This window comes from Amphiura filiformis, chromosome 16, assembly GCF_039555335.1.
Source record: "Amphiura filiformis chromosome 16, Afil_fr2py, whole genome shotgun sequence".
NCBI classification, from domain to species: Eukaryota; Metazoa; Echinodermata; class Ophiuroidea; order Amphilepidida; family Amphiuridae; genus Amphiura; species Amphiura filiformis.
In genome coordinates this window covers 10,620,905-10,637,536 of record NC_092643.1, presented here as the reverse complement: position 1 = coordinate 10,637,536, position 16,632 = coordinate 10,620,905, and the positions used below count along the sequence as shown (strand labels likewise).

The following is a 16,632-nucleotide window of genomic DNA, read 5'->3' as shown; positions in this document are numbered from 1 at the left end:
TGAAGTCGTTAATGTAGGCTTGGTAGGGAAGCCGATGCCGGGAGCCGATGTTGAGGCATCCTGAAGATATGCCCAGCCCATTTTAAACGTCTCCGGCAGATAACATCGTTGCTGGAGCTAATTATGTTGAGACTCTGTCTGATGGAATTGTTGCAGATTGTATCAAGTAGGGAAACGTACTCCAAGCATTGCCCTAAGGCATCACATTTCAAAAACATCCAGTCTGTGCCGATCGGATTCACGTAAAGCCCAGGATTCTGACCCATAGGTGGCAATAGGGAGGATGAGCGACTGGTAGATCCTTAACTTTCAGTGATCTGGTGATCGATGTCATCGGTTAGACCAGATGGTATTTTTAATCTACCAAATGCCCAGGCTGCCAACTACTGAGGGAATACATATACTTCCCAGAAAGAAGAAGTTATTTACTTTTGTCAATGGGCATTTTGTTCAGCATTATATCGTTTGGATCGCTTAATTTTCATTCCCCAGCTGCTGCATGCTTTTTCCAATTCATTAGTGGAGATTTGCAGGTTCTCAAAGTCATATCCATGAGTGTGGCGTCATCTGCATATCGGACGTTGTTAATGCACATATCACCCATCTGCACACCAGAGCCTAGATTTTGGATGTCCTTTATGACAAACTCCAGATATAGATTCATGAGGCATGGTGAGAGAAGACATCCTTGTCTAACACCAACTAGGACTTCCAAAACCAATCGGTGATCTTTCCATTTACCACGACCGAGCATTTGGTTTGCTCATACAGTTTTGCAATTAAGTTCACCACTTCGGTGTCTACTCCTACTGATTAACGCTTGGTTTATTTATGTATAATTACTCTCACTGCAACCTTCCTGGTACTTTTTCAGATTACTTTGTTCAAAACAGATACATTCACAATTATCCTACTCGCAATTCTTTACTGTATCGTCCTTATAATTTTAAATATGATTTAGCAAGGAACACTATCAGAAGACAGGGTCCTTTGCTTTGGAATTCGATTGATCAGGAGTTGAAAAATACTAAGTCAATACTTGTTTTTAAGAAAGGGTTTAAGTTACATTTATTGTCTCGGTATTAATCATGTTAATATTATATTCTTCCAGTTGATCATTAATTATGTGAATTATTTTGCCATCACATGCCAGCAATACTCTGTTTGCACCTGTCTCGTCCTGTTTGTCTGCACTTTGTCCTGTCCACTGTTTGTAGCAAGGTTTCATGTTACATTAATGCATATTTATGAAATCTCAAGGTGGCCAATTTTAACGAGCTCTGCTCTCTTTTGGTTTTCCTACCAATGAACTGTTTTGTATATTTATCATGTTATGTATTTTCGGTGAAATAAATTGAACATTGAACATTGATCATTTCCAAAGGGCCTCCCTCCATATGGTGTCAAATGCAGCTTTGAAGTCTACAAAGTTCCAGTGTATTGGAATGTGTCTTTCTTTAGCCTTTTCAAAGATTTGGCGTACTGTAAATACCGCATATGAGGTGCCTCTGGAACTCCTGAACCCACACTGTGCCTCTCTCAGAAGGGCATATATATGGCAAAAACAAGTTTAACTCCATTCGAAGTAAATAATTATTGCATATGTACTCTTTAGCTCCAGTTTAAAACCTTATTTGATGAAATTGGTGGAGAATTAAAAACAACCGTGATCTAAAACCTAACGAAGAAACGAAATCAAAAGTTGCACTTGTGTGTTCTAATCAATGAAAGCACGACGCTAGTTTTAACGTGCTAATCAATGAAAGCACGTACGGTACTGGTTCTCTTGTTCGCGAACGCTTTGTGTACAAATCAATAGGGAATGCAATGGAGCAAACTGCAACTTTTATATTGGCATCCTCCTTGGGTTCTTGAATAATAGTTTATTATGTATTATTCGATATAATGTTCATTACCGAAACTTGGCTTGCTGAAAATGACTTGGTCGTAACTGACGAGTGTAAACCCACTGGTTATGAGGTTTTGAATTCCCCAAGAGGGGGTGGCCGAGATGGAGGTGGGATTGGCGTTTTGTACAAAAAGACACTCAATCTGATCATTTACCACACAGGTTTCAACTACGTGAATTTTGAACATTACGCTGTCACATTAAAAAACTCAATCCAGTTCATTGTTATATATCATCCTCCACCATCCAGAGTTAACGGTCTTAAAACTTCTGAATTTTTGGATGACATTGAAATGTTTCTTGATAAAGTGTGTATTGTTCCAGCATCGCTTGTGCTTATCGGTGATTTTAACGTACATATGGATAGGCCTGACAAGTGGGACACAAAGAGGTTTAATGATATCTCAATGACCACTGGTTTTTGTCAGTTTATTGACAAACCCACCCACAAGTCGAATCATATCCTTGATTTACTTATTACAAGGCAAAATGATGATCTTATTCAAGTACACGGCGTCCATCCTGAGTTTACTCCGATCACCACATAATAACTTGCATTGTTAAGTGTGCAAAACGACCTCCGTTGAAGATTGTTACAAGTTCTCGTCCTTATAGGAAACTGGACCCTGTTTTGTTCAATCAACTACTTATTGATCGCTTGGTTGATTCCCCTACGAATCTGACGACCCCAATGTCTTGGAAGAGGCTTATGAGACTATAACGTCATCTGTCCTCGATGAAGTGTGTCCAGTCGTTACTAAAGAGCGTACCATTAGGCCGCAGTTACCTTGGTACAATGAGAATGTCCATATCCAGAGACGCGAGCGCAGACGACTTGAACGAAAGTGGCGGAAAAGTCGGAAGGTAGAAGATCATGATGCTTTTCAGACCCAGAAAGAACTTGTTAATACATTAATCGTCACAGCTAAAACTGAGTACTTTTCGGATACATTTTCCAACGCAAACGCAAAGGATATGTATGCAACAATCAATGGACTTGTGAATAAATCAACAAAGGCTCTTCCTGCTTTGGAATCCAAATCTGAAAAAGAACTGGCGGATGACTTTCTTTATATCCAAAGTTGAGAAAATCAGAGCTAATGTTGATTTTGTCACAAACGACACTGTTGATCAGGGAAACATCACTGATCCTAATCAAGTTATTTGTACAAGTATGCATGGCTTTGAATCCCTAGAAACAGGTGATGTTGAGAAGATCATTATGAATTTCCCCAGTAAGACCTGCTCTTTGGACACACTGCCCACCTGGCTAGTCAAGAACAATTTGGCTATTTTACTACCTATAATAACCAATGTTGTTAACAGTTCTCTGTTTTCTGGAACATTCCCTGACACTCTTAAGGAATCTATAATAACACCTGTTCTAAAGAAATCAAACCTTGATCATAACATTCTTAAACACTATAGGCCCGTGGCCAATATCAAGTTCTTGTCAAAGGTCATCGAGAAAGCGGCGTCATGTCAAGTAGGTAACCATATAGACAGGAATGATCTGGGCGAAAGAAATCAGTCTTCCTACAAAAAGTTTCATAGCACGGAAACTGCTCTGCTCAAGGTGAAGAGCGACTTTCTCCAGTACGTTGACGACAGCAAGACTGTACTGTTGGCACCACTTTCTCCTTCAGAGGCTTAGAGACAGGTTTGGAATGTGTGATTATGTTGTTTCCTGGTTTCGATCTTATTTTGAAAACCGTACCATCAGGGTTTCCATAAAGAATGCCTTATCCAATGAACACGTCCTCACTTATTCTCTGCCTCAAGGGCCTATCATAGGTCCTCAAGGTTTTATATTCACCAATAGGGGATATAATTCGCCGTCATATTAGTTTTCACTGCTACGCAGATGACATCCAATTATATGCTGCTTTTGATCATAAAATCCCCGGGGAGTGTGAACGGACAATGGATCGTATTACCAATTGCATATCTGATCTTAATATGTGGATGTTGCAAAACAAACTGCAATTGAACCAAGAAAAAACTGAGTTTTTTGTTGTTGTTGGCCCTAGAGTGTTAAATTTGGTGTCTGTTATCCAACTGAAGCTTGATGGTAAAACAATTGAGCCTTCAATCTCTGTTAAGAACCTGGGTGTAACTTTTGATGGTTCAATGAACATGTCCATCCATATTAGTACCCTGTGTAAAACTATACTGCGCCAATAAAGTATCCTTACACTTGGAAAAATTTCACAATTTCAAAACCGAACAATATTGGGGTAAATAATTTGTTTTTTTAATAGATCTAACCCTGTACATTATGACACCACATTGAATCCAATGTGACCTCAAGAAGTAAAGTTGAATAGACGAAGGTCCAGTTTTAAAAGTGACAAACTGGCCTACAAGGTGCAAAAAGATTCTAACAAGCGCAACAAAGAGACAACACAGTTTCTTCAATGAAACGTTATTTAAAGCAGTTTTTATTTCAGTGTTTACTTCTCTGTACTTTTCATAACTTTCATTTTATTTGTCAGTTCTTTGGTTTCAGTTTTCTTTTGTTCCTTTTGTTTTGAATTAAAAGCCAAACCCATAAATTAGCCATTCACCACTCTCAAACCAGATTTGTGGTCTGTGGAGTTTTGAATAGGCCAGTTTGTCACTTTTGAAACTGGACCTTCGTCTAATCAAATGATTGTAACTTTACTTCTTGAAGTCACATTGGATTCAAATTTACTCCAATATTGTTCAGTTTGGAAATTGTGATTATTTTTCCAAGTGTAAGGATACTTTATTGGCGCAGTATATCAATTTCCACATTCGCAATCTGTGGCGCATACGCCGTTTTATTACTCAGGAAGCCTGCCATCATGCCGTTAGAGCACTTGTCCTGTCCCGCATAGACTATGCTAATTCTCTTTTGTTTGGTGCTCGTGAAGCCGACCTCAAACCATAGATGAACTCCTGGATGGGGCAGCTTTAATTAGCATGAGGCCACATTGATATGTAAATAGCGTATTGTTATTTAAATTTGCGCCCAGACGTATTGAGGGCGACAGTCAGGTTATCCAGACGGAGAATGGCTGCATATGCCGGGCATGTCAATTTGCTGAGTGAAGGCTGATAATCACCTTTCTGTATAGGTAATAAGCTAGTATATTTCGTGTACCAGTTGGTTATGACAAAAAATTAGTATCATATTAAATATATTAAATGTATAAACTTTGAAATTTACATGAATTTGAAGAGCAGAGCTTCGAAATGTAGCTAAGTCAGGTGATGTGAAATTCTGCTGCGTGACCCCCTCTGCGTGGTAGAATTATATTCATAAAACATTGAATTTAACAGATATCATGTGTAGCCAACCACGATTTATCAGCATTTAAAATATATGTTAATTAACAAAGATAAATAATAAAGAGTACAAATGGCAATTAACTAGTAAACAAGCCTGAAATCTTAAAATGTTGCCACGTGATTTCCCGAACACATGATATGTTAACATGTGACCACTATTCAGATTTACCGTAAATATTTGGAGTATGCTTGCACATCATGCACATACACTGTGCATTTCTTTACTTCCGTATAAAATCAATAATTCGTGCTGGGAGCCAAGTAACATTGTCTGCTCAGAGCAGATTGGTATTTTATTTTACTTGAGAGCATAATAGAAATACATAAAGACGAATAAGGCGCCATGATGGAAGGTCAGGTCGGGTATCAAAGGTTATTATAACTTAAATACTACTTGTATTTCTCACCTTGCCTCTGTCACATATTTCCTTCATATTATTGACAGCAAGTCCTAATTTTGACTTTGCTATTGCAAAATGTCATTTCATATCAAATTAGTAGACTTTCTTTGAAAAAACATATAACTGGTGCCTGATGGGAATACCCGTCCGCCATTTCATTAAACTGGATCGTTTTCGCCTGTTTTGCGCCCAGATGTATTGGGGCGCGCTATACTCTCATTGAACAGGCAAAGTTCGCAAAACTAACAACGTTGTTATTTGCCAAACTCAATTAACATGATCCAAGGGGTCGAACATGAATTATTCATAACGAGCTATAACGGATCGATAACTGGCCTCACTTTCTAGCTAGTAAACCAGCTGAATTTTTCATAGATTTTGCGTTGCTAATAGAACAACCGTGAATTTAGTGTCACCCCCTTGCTCAAACGGTTACAACGTGTCCAGAATAAGGCGGCCAGGCTAGTTTTTGCTTGTGGACGGGACAGGTGCTCTGCGGATCTCCTGAATTCCTTGCTTTGGCTTCAAGTGAAAGACAGAATACAGTTTAAAATATTGTTGTATGTCTATAAGTAGGGATGCCCACTCTCAATACAGTTTCCACTAGAACGATTTTTCATTTACTGTGTGCGTGCACTCACACACGTATTGTCTATGGAGAAACTGATCGATACAAGAAATCCCAGGCATGTTAAATGGCGTACATACTTGTTTTGATCCAAATGTAGGCCTATATCAGGGTGTTTCAAGAAATTCCTGATTCCACCAGAAAACATTCACCAAACTTTTTCCTGTTTGGTCAGTAAATAGAGAGGACCTTCCTGCATGAAGAGATCAACTTTTTAATGAAAAATTTAATGAGATGAGAACTACAACAGGTTGAAGTGACACCATTCCGTGCATCAGGTGTTCAAACGCAATTATCTCCGAATTTGGAGTGAATCAGACAAGCAAACTTACATACTCATAAAATTTAACTATTTATGAAGACAAAATGTGTAGGATGTTAAGAAATTTAAGAATGTTTAAGCCTACCGCGGCCCATCTCAAATCATGCACTTCCCCGTGCACTTCTCACTATCATGTCCATTTCATAGGGAGTATAAAAACCGGGGACCATCATGGCTTCCATGCACACAGTGTATTGCTCAATGTGGTAAAGATAACCTTTGAGTTGGAGCAAATTTCTCAAAATTGGTAGTGATTAATGTTACCAAACTTATGCAATGATGAAATATAATAATTTTTGAAGATAAAATGTGCTGACTTTAAAAGATTGAACAATGTTTAAGACTACCGCTTTTCATTTGAAATAATGCACTTATTGTTCATCTCCTCTATGGAGATATTTTCCATGGCGGCCATCTATGATCATGCTTGAGGTTTCAACAAACAAACCATGGGTTTTGAGGTCTTATAGTTTTTGTTGTATGTCAACAAAATCGATTAAATTTTCAGGATGATCTTATTTTCATGTTGTTATAAGCAAATATAATGTTCCAGATAAGATAGTTAATAAATACATTAAGAAAAAGTACCTTAAAGTTGCACTTTCTGTTAGTATTCCTTTTTGGACTTTAACTTTTTAACATGTTCTAGCAGCCCTATATAAAACCGTGACACTCGAAAGGCCATATCTCTGGAATGAAACGTCCGATTAAGATTATTTAAACGCCAAAATGTTTCTTTCATCAATTCCCATCCAATAAGTTAGGTCTGAATCAATTTAAAAGTACTTCAATTTTTAGTGGACATGCCTACTATAAGTGTTTGATGAATGTCGCTCCACCATATGTATGTGACCTGCTTACCTTGTTCAGCGACACGGTAACGCGCGAAAATAGGCCCAGACTCCGCTCCTCTTCAGATACAACAAGGCTCTTGGTTCCACGATCGAATAAGAGAGCTGGTGATCATTCGTTTGCTGTTGCCTCTCCACGCCACGGCTCTGGAATGAGTTGCCTATCCAGTTGAGGGAGGCGGTGTCTGTGCCTGCTTTCAAGCGTTTGCTTAAAACACATTTGTATTAATGTTGGTTGTATTTGTTTCTTGCTTCATTTTTGCCTGTATATTTTTGTAAGGCGCTGTGCTTATTGTTTAGAGCGCCATATAAGTGTTGGTTAATAATAATAATAAAGTAATCCAAAGAATTAAGGTACCAGTTATGTTCACCCCCTGTATACCCTCAATAAAGACAGATATGTCATAATTGAAACCAGCAGCTAATAGTTGCATCGTTTAGCTTAAATTTAAGAGCTCATTTGTTGAAATTGTGCAAGAAATAAAGACACTGCGATTCAAGAACCCAAGGAGGATGCCAATATAAAAGTTGCAGTTTGCTCCATGCCCTATTGATTTGTACACAAAGCGTTCGCGAACAAGAGAACTAGTGCCGTGCTTTCATTGATTAGCACGTTAAAACTAGCGCGGTGCTTTCATTGATTAGAACACACACGTGCAACTTTTGATTTTGTTTCTTCGTTAGGTTTTAGATCACCGTTTTTTTTAATTCTCAAACAATTTCATCAAATAAGGTCTTAAATCAGAGCTAAAGAGTACCTAAGCACTATCTGAACTTAGATGTACGCCTGTACGCTGTCTAGAAGTTTGTATCTGAGCTTGGATGTATGCTTGTACGCTGTCCAAGAAGTTTGTTTTTTAAATTTGGATGTATGATTGTACGCTGCCCAAAGAAGTTATGTTTAAAATTGGATGTGCGCCATGCGCTGTCCAAGAAGTTGGTGTAAAACCCATTGATTTTATTCATTCTGCCCATTATTTATGTTGAATAACTTGATGATTTAAGAAAGTTTGTATCTAATTTGGATGTATGCTTGTGCGTTGTCCAAGAAGTTTGTTTCTGAATTTGGATGTAAGTTTGAGTCTAAAATTGGATGTACGCCATGCGCTGTCCAAGAAATTAGTGTAAACCCATTGATTTCATTCATTGAATTGCAGAAAAATGTTTTTTTTTTTGTAAATTGTAATTTGCTATGTCATTATGGCTGTTAGTTATACGCCAAGGATTCTGATTCTGATTATTTAAAAAAAATGATGAACATGTGTAAGCAATGATTTGGTCTGTTAAACGTAGTTATAAGACTGTGATAGCTAAGACAATCTTTTCTAATTCATTACTTGATGATTAATTATTTGTGACATTCCGTCACGTTTAAGGTGCTGGGATGCACGTCAGGAGATGATCTAAAAATACGGATTTCAATGATTTTAACTACAGTACACAATTAGGGAACAACCCAAAAGTTCGATGAAGCCCTATAAACGAAAGTCCTTTCGTTAGGGAGGGAGGGGGTCAAAAGGCCGATTACGTTTGTAAAAAGCAGTTAAAACATCGGTTGAAGTTGATCTTTTTTAAAGGATTTAATATATAATTGTAAAATTTTATTATTTTCTGAAGTACGATATTGACATTTTACAGTGGTTGCTTCAAAATGATTTCAAATAAATATAGAGTGCAGTACTCGAAACCTGCAACTTATTATTATTATTATTATTATTATTATTATTATTATTATTATTATTATTATTATTATTATTATGAATTAAAATCCCCTTAACGCGAATAAAAAACCATATTAACGCACAATAGCAGAAATCTTGTAGGGATATGGTGTTAACACTGCTGCTGGTTTAGGTTGAATATTCAAGCTTTCTCCCTCTGTGACTTTCTTGAAGCTAAATCGATGCATCAGATGCGTGTAAAAGATGAAGAGTTCCATACGGGCTAACTGTTCTCCCAGACATGCGTGTTTACCTGAAATGAACAATTAACACTTGATTATACATACAATAAAATAAATCCTGATATCTCATGTCAAGACCACACAGTGTCATCGCCCCGATATCTTCATCGCCATGGTAGGTTGAATCCACCGCCACGCATGGCCATTTTGAGTCGCATAATGGGCAGAAGGACATCTGACTAAGGCTACTGACAATAGCCCCGATTAGACCGGTGACTGACCTCGCCGAGTCGAGCATGGTACATGCACGCCATAGGTCATATGCTTTTAGACTACCTTCACGATTGGCCTATACACTGCGCTATATAATTCGGCACATATAAATCAGAATTAGTTCAGTTTCTGACTCAAGACGCAAGCTTCTATCTCAAGACGCAAGCTAACGACTATCATATCTGTTCAAAATATATATTTAAGTGCAAGGAACCATATCTGGTTTCTTGACACGAAATCATTTACGGGAGATATTCATCATTTTCTACCCCGGTATCCAAAGATTTTCGTATCATATCAAACTCGTGCATGGACATTCACGTGTATCGATCCCGGGTAATGATTTTAGTATCTCTGCAGAGAAAGTAATTGTTAGCCAGGCGATGTCGGTGTGGACCATAGCGGTGTGCCCATGGAAATAGTAGATGAATAATTTTTAAGTGGTAATTCAGCGACGCTTGCGGTCGACCAAAGCGCAACCTTTAGGGTGCACACCAGTAAATAGTCCTCATTGACTTTGTGTACAAAGTTAACAGGGTCCGTGAAAACGTCATTTTCTTGACCTGAGAGCTACTCAGTTCTTCAAAACTTGAAAAATGCCGACTAGATCACCCTATAGTCCATATAGCTTACACCATCTCACAATTGGTGTTTCTGAAATGTAACACATTTTGAAAGCTTAGTTAAATCTTCATTAAAAGTCGGATCCTGCTCATGGACAATCTAATACCCAGACCTAAATGAGAATTAAATATGAATCAGCGCCTAATAGTTAATAATAATAATAATGGACATTTATAAAGCGCACAAAACAAAGAGGTCTCTAGGCGCTGCACAAAAGGAAAAATACCGTGAACTACAAACATCTTAAAAACTACAGAAGCATAAAAACCCATCAAAATTAATATCAATTCTTAATCTACAACAGGATGAAACCAGCAATCATAATAATACACAAACATCAATAATGCTGAGCCAATTTACACTTAAAGCTAAAAACGACTAAAATCAGCCAAATATACACATGCTGAGGTCATTTAAAACACACGAATCAATCATATAATACATAATCAGAAATCAGAAATAATGTGAAACAACATGGTTCGCGAGCAGTTCAGCAGTAAGCGTGATTAGGTTTAAGCCTTTTCTAATGTATTACATTAAAGCCACAGTATAAAATTTGCTGAGGAGGACGCCCTCAATATTTGTCAAAATTCTGTTTTTTACACGGTTGTTATATACTTTAGTAAACTAACATACCCTGCAACAATCAAGAGGTGCTGTAGTTTTGTCAAAATCCGAGATTTTGAATAAACGCAGGAACCGACGTTTTATTATGAATACAATGAAAATAATTATTAGTCGAACGCGTACACGATGGGCATAACACAGTACGTACATGGCGTGCGAGCAGTGGTGACATATCAAAAGAACCGACATGACTCACGTTCGAATAAGTGGCTCACATTGGCGACATATGCGCTGGTATTAAATAATGATTTTCTTTGTATTGCCTCGTCTGTTTGGCCCCAAATTAAAAGAGATATCTGACAGTGAAAATAAAATAAAATTCTATTTCTTATGGAAATGTTATAATATTGCTTTAAGGGGGTACTACACCCCTGGTCAATTTTGTGCCTATTTTTGCATTTTTCTCAAAATTATAGCACATTGGTGACAAGTAAGATATGTATATTATAGGGCAAGGACTACAACTACTGTACTGAAAATTCAGCAACTCAAAGCAAGTAGTTATTGATTTATTGATCAAATATTGGTTTTCCTCATTTTTGACTCCACAACAGTTGTCTGTGCTGAAATAAATTTTCCAGTGCAGTAGCTGTAGTCCTTGCCCCTATAATATACATATCTTACTTTTCCCCAATGCGCTATAATTTTTGAGAAAAAATGCAAAAATAGGCACAAAATTGGGCAGGGGTGTAGTACCCCCTTAAGGGGCTATGCAATAATTATTTCACCCGGGGGGGGGGTAAACTTTCGAACGGCCCGGCAAAAATCGCTTGCCCCCTTCTCGGCCTTTCAAAATTGCTTTCCCCCACCCCCTCGGCACACCAAAAAAAACTTTGCCCCCCTCCCTTTACACATACAAAATTCCCAATTTGCAAACCTTAAATGGTCTAGCTATATGTTGCGAGCGCAGCGACCAGGAAAATTTGCATATTAAAACGCATCCGTACTGTTTTCCTAAGCCTTTATAGAGGGTTTTATTTAAAGGCGCCCCATGAATGTGTGCCAAAAATCGTTTGCCCCCCCCTCTCGGCTGGCCAAAAATTGCCCCGCCCCTTTCAGCTCGCCAAAAATTTCTTGTTCCCCACAATCTTACCCTCCCCCATGGCTCATAATTATTGCACAGCCCCTAAGTGCAATGCACTTTTCTCACTTTTTAAACACTGATTTCTCCTTCCGGGTATAGGAGATTCCTATTTACTGGTGTGCAATCTTACATACCTGCACCAAACACTATTTGTTGTGAGGGCTTCACGACCTGACCTTTGTCGTCCAGGAATCGTTCTGGTTTGAACACATCAGGTTCCTCCCAAACTGACGCATCACGAGTAGCGCTATGTAGATTGGTTTGCATCATACAGCCTTTGGGAATGGTATATTCAAGAAACTCTGTATCGTGTTTGGAGTAGCGAAGAGGAATTAAAAAGACAATGCTTCCAAAACGCTGGATTTCGTGTATAACAGCTTGGGTGTAAGGCAGTTCAGGCTTATCAGAAAGTCTTGGTAGACGATCTCGACCTACTACTGAGTCAATTTCTTCATGTACCCGTTTCTGAACGTCGGGAAATTTCATCATGTAGAGCAGAGCCCAACGTAATGTTGTTGATGTTGTTTCGGTACCAGCCACAAAGAAGTCCTGAACGACCGCACGGAGTTCCACATCGCTGAGATACGTTTGAACCCCTTGTTCATTTTTCCTCTGACTTTCGCTCAAATACACGTCGATGTAGTCTCGCATGTTACCATTATCAAAGGTACGTCGGTGCTCATCTACTATATCTTGAACTTTGCTACGAAGATTCCGGAAGGAGGTCATAGGGCCTTTTGGGAAAAATGGAATCCTCAGCAGATATGGAGCTAATTTTGGCATCAATAGGAAAACAAAACTGGCAAGATTATCTTGGTCAAGCATTCCCTCTAGCCAATGTAGTAAATGTTTAAATTCTGGATCATCGTATTCAAAACGCTTCCCAAATACAACAGAACATATGACGTTAGACACAGCATTACAGAAGAGAAGGGTTGGCTCGAATGGTTGACCTTGTCTGGACTGAATTTCTTTCATCAAATACGCACTCTCTGTTGCAATCTGATCCTCGAAGCTTCTTTTACCGACGCCAAATCCTCTTAGAACGTTGAGGGAAAACCTGCGATGCTCTTTCCATTGTTCTCCCGATGACATGAGAACTCCTGTAAAACCGAAATAAATTGAAACATAACATTATCAAAGTGATTTTAAAGGGAGTAATATTCCAATTGCTCTAAGCCATTGTGTGTGTCCAAGGCAATTAACACCATTTTTGTATACGCGGTATAGTGGAATGGTGGTTCCTTTTACCATTTGTCCTCCCATGTTAATCCAGATAACAAAATGTTAATTTAAAGTCTCATTGCAAATTAATTTTTATTTGTACTTTTTGGATTTGGCTTAGAGCAATGGTGACATATACCATGTTTACAGAAAAAATTAAAATTCTAATACTTGTATTAACTGCAGTTTCTTTATTCAATATCATAACATGTTCATACTTGACAAATTTATGATGAATGAAAAGCTAATTTGCATAATTAATTACTTTTTGTGTAATTTTTGTTATCAATTGAAAGAACTTTGTATACATAAGTGTGCAAAAAAACCGCACCCTGATATCATGTACGGTTTTCTATTGGCATCAATTTTGCATATTAATTCTGCAGATTGGCCGAAATTGCTAAAATAGTATATTTGGTTAATTTATTATAATTCTTCAATAATAGATTTTTTAAATATGTTTTCTTTGACGAAGTCAGAAAAGATAGGCATTCAACCTGTGATACTTAAAAATTATGGCAGATTTGCATTCCATTTATGAGCATCTTAAAATTGACACTACATCACAATGCATTGACCGATTTCAATTCCGTTTTTGATTTTTGATGGTTTAATAAAGCTCATTCATGTAGAAACATTAAATAGCGTGTTTCTGCTGAGCTTATTTTTGAGGTGATGTGCCTACTACTACTACTACTACTACTACTACTACTACTACTACTACTACTACTACTACTACTACTACTACTACTACTGCTACTACTGCTACTACTACCACTACTCAGTAGCGTAGCCAGTGGGGGGCAGTGTGCCCCCCTGACAAAAAATGAAAGAAAAAAGTGCCCCTCTGACAAAAAATAAAAGAGGAAATCAGGAGGGCAAAGGAAAAGAAAAGGGCAAAATTCAGCCCGATCATGGGCCAAAATAGTGGAAAAATACAAAATTGTAATAATAAAGCCATTTTCATCCTGATAATTGGCAAAAATAGTGTAAAATACCCAATTTTTGCGCGCTACTCGCGCACATTGTCTCAATATAGCCTTCTTTGAAGCTCGATGATCTATGTATTGTATGATGCAACTGTAATTTTTTCGTCTGTGCCCCCGAAATTTTATTTCCCCCCCCACCCGACCAAAAAAACTGGCTACGCCCCTGCTATTGCTACTACTATGTACTAAAAATTGCTTGCCCAAACACACCCCCGGCTTGGCTTGTCAAAAATTCTTCCCTCCTATTTTACCCTCCCCTGCACAGCCCATAGTAAACTAATGTACATCAAACTCACCAAGTCCATTTAGAAGTTCATCTGGATTATCTTGTGGAAACGGTGGTCGATCTTCACCCAATCCAGGACAAGTCAACGACTCATTCACAGCTTCGTATCCGCTAACCATGACCATTTTGGTGCCGAAAGGAAGTGATAAATAACATACCGGTCCGTACTGCTTGGACAGAGTCTCAACCATTTCGTAAATGTTGCTTTTATTCTTTACATTCATGTATATGAGATGAGGCAAGCAGCCTACTAAGGGCCAGCTTCTGGGACCGGGTGGTAGGTTTTGCACCTGATTGAGATAACCATGTACCATCCATGACAATACTAGAAATACAATCAAACCGACTAACACAGCACGAACATCAAAAAATAGTACTGCCAAATAACTATACAGAGTTTGTAAGACAGCCATGTTGCACGGGTATGCACGGGTATGTTATTTTACACTGTCAACTGACCAGTATAATACACAAATGAACAAACACAATGGAGAGGTCATTTTCCATGCTTCGAGAGGACTGTGTCGAGAGGAGTGTGACCGTGCATGGTGTGACAGCCTTGAAAATTGTTTTCATAACTTCACTTCAGAGGATGATTTAAGGAAGCCCCATCATGCACTGCAAAAGTGCTAACACTAGAGTTTCAACTGCCACTTTACTTTTCAAATCCCATTGAATTCTATGCAAAAGATGTTGGTTTAAAATTGTGTGTGTGTCATTATTACTTAGTCGATTTCAGAACAAAAGTGATGTGTGTTTAAAGGATAATTCACACCTTCTGTAGAAGCTTGTAGATAACGTAAAATGTGAAATCGACCAGCATATTCACAGCGTTTTTAATGTAAATATAACTGTACAAATTCAAATTTAACCCTTCTATGCAGCATAGGAAAGCAGTGGTGTCATGTTACTCACACTGCTCAACTGCTGCACAGTTAACCCAGTGGGGGTGTTGGGTAATACCCAAATCATCCTCTGACTTAACGAGCACCAAATGATCTCACCATTGAAAAGCACGTAAAAATCAACATTTAATTGACTTTATTGAACTTCATTGATTTCCATAACAAACATTATACATGTACAGCACATCAAAAGGCAAACAAACAATCATGGAGGAAATTGACGGACGGCCAATAAAGCTAGATGGCTATCCCCTAATATTTCAAAACAAACAAACATCAAACGCTTACAAAGACGAAGCAGTTGGGGAAGAACAATTGCTGTAGAAATTAAAGTCAAATCAAATTTTTCCGAAAAAGTTTAAAACAATTTTGGATGTTTTAAGGGAATTTTCTAAATTGTTTCAAATAATAGGACCGGCTGTTCTTATAGTTTAAATTGATCAGTAAAGAATTTGTTTGGTTTCAGCGACGTTACGATTATTCGCTTCGTGGGGCTCCTATAATGACGATTCGATATATTGAAGGGGTGGGTGTAATAAAGTCTGAACCCACCTAAAACACATGTTACCGGTTTCGCGATAAATTGACCAAGTACATATCATAATGAGAATTTCATGAGAAGTAAAGTATACAGCATAAAGTATAGGCTTTCTTCAACAGGCTAACTGTTTTGTTGAAATCATTCGTACAATTTTCTGATTGGTACTAATAATGTAGTGAATTGGCCAAAAATGGCGGATTTGAGGAGACTGAATTTGATTTTTGTGGGGGTACAATTTCTGAATTTGAGCAACATTATTCTGATATTATAAAGTTTATTGAGGTTTGAGGCGATATTTACTGAACCTAAATGCCAATATTGTTCGCCAGAACTGAATTTCACTTATAACCCATCAGTTTTGAAAGTGGGAGGAGCTTTAAAAATATGGCTCTTAAAGTAGTACGCACTCGGAAAGTATGAATGGTACCCTGGGGACAAATGTTATAAACTTATTGTACAAAAAGAAACAGCGTAAGTTCATTGGACAATCATGAATCCGCGCAGTTGTTTTTGTACCTTCAGTTTATAACATTTGACCCCAGGGGGCCATTCAAACTTTCTGAGTACGTACCACCTTTAAAAGCCCTATTTTTAAGCCCCTCCCATGTTAAAGAAATTGGTACATTCCAAGTGTATTTCAGCTGTGATGAATGCCAATTGTTGACGAAGTTTAAGATATATCACCTCAAACCCTTATAAATTTAATAATAACAGAACAATGTTGCTTGAAGTCCGAAATTGTATCCTAAT

General features: G+C 37.9%; 1 protein-coding gene across 1 annotated transcript; it reads right to left on the bottom strand.

Moving 5' to 3' along the window:
• Positions 1 to 8,668: 8,668 nt before the first annotated feature.
• Positions 8,669 to 14,887, bottom strand: LOC140135546 (cytochrome P450 2J4-like). The gene is made up of 3 exons (XM_072157083.1): positions 14,447 to 14,887; positions 12,072 to 13,040; positions 8,669 to 9,400 (listed from the first exon to the last, which is right to left on the bottom strand). Exons 1-3 carry the CDS (start codon positions 14,847 to 14,849, stop codon positions 9,222 to 9,224), a joined length of 1,551 nt encoding a protein of 516 aa, XP_072013184.1. The 5' UTR covers positions 14,850 to 14,887; the 3' UTR covers positions 8,669 to 9,221.
• Between the last annotated feature and the right edge of the window lie 1,745 nt (positions 14,888 to 16,632).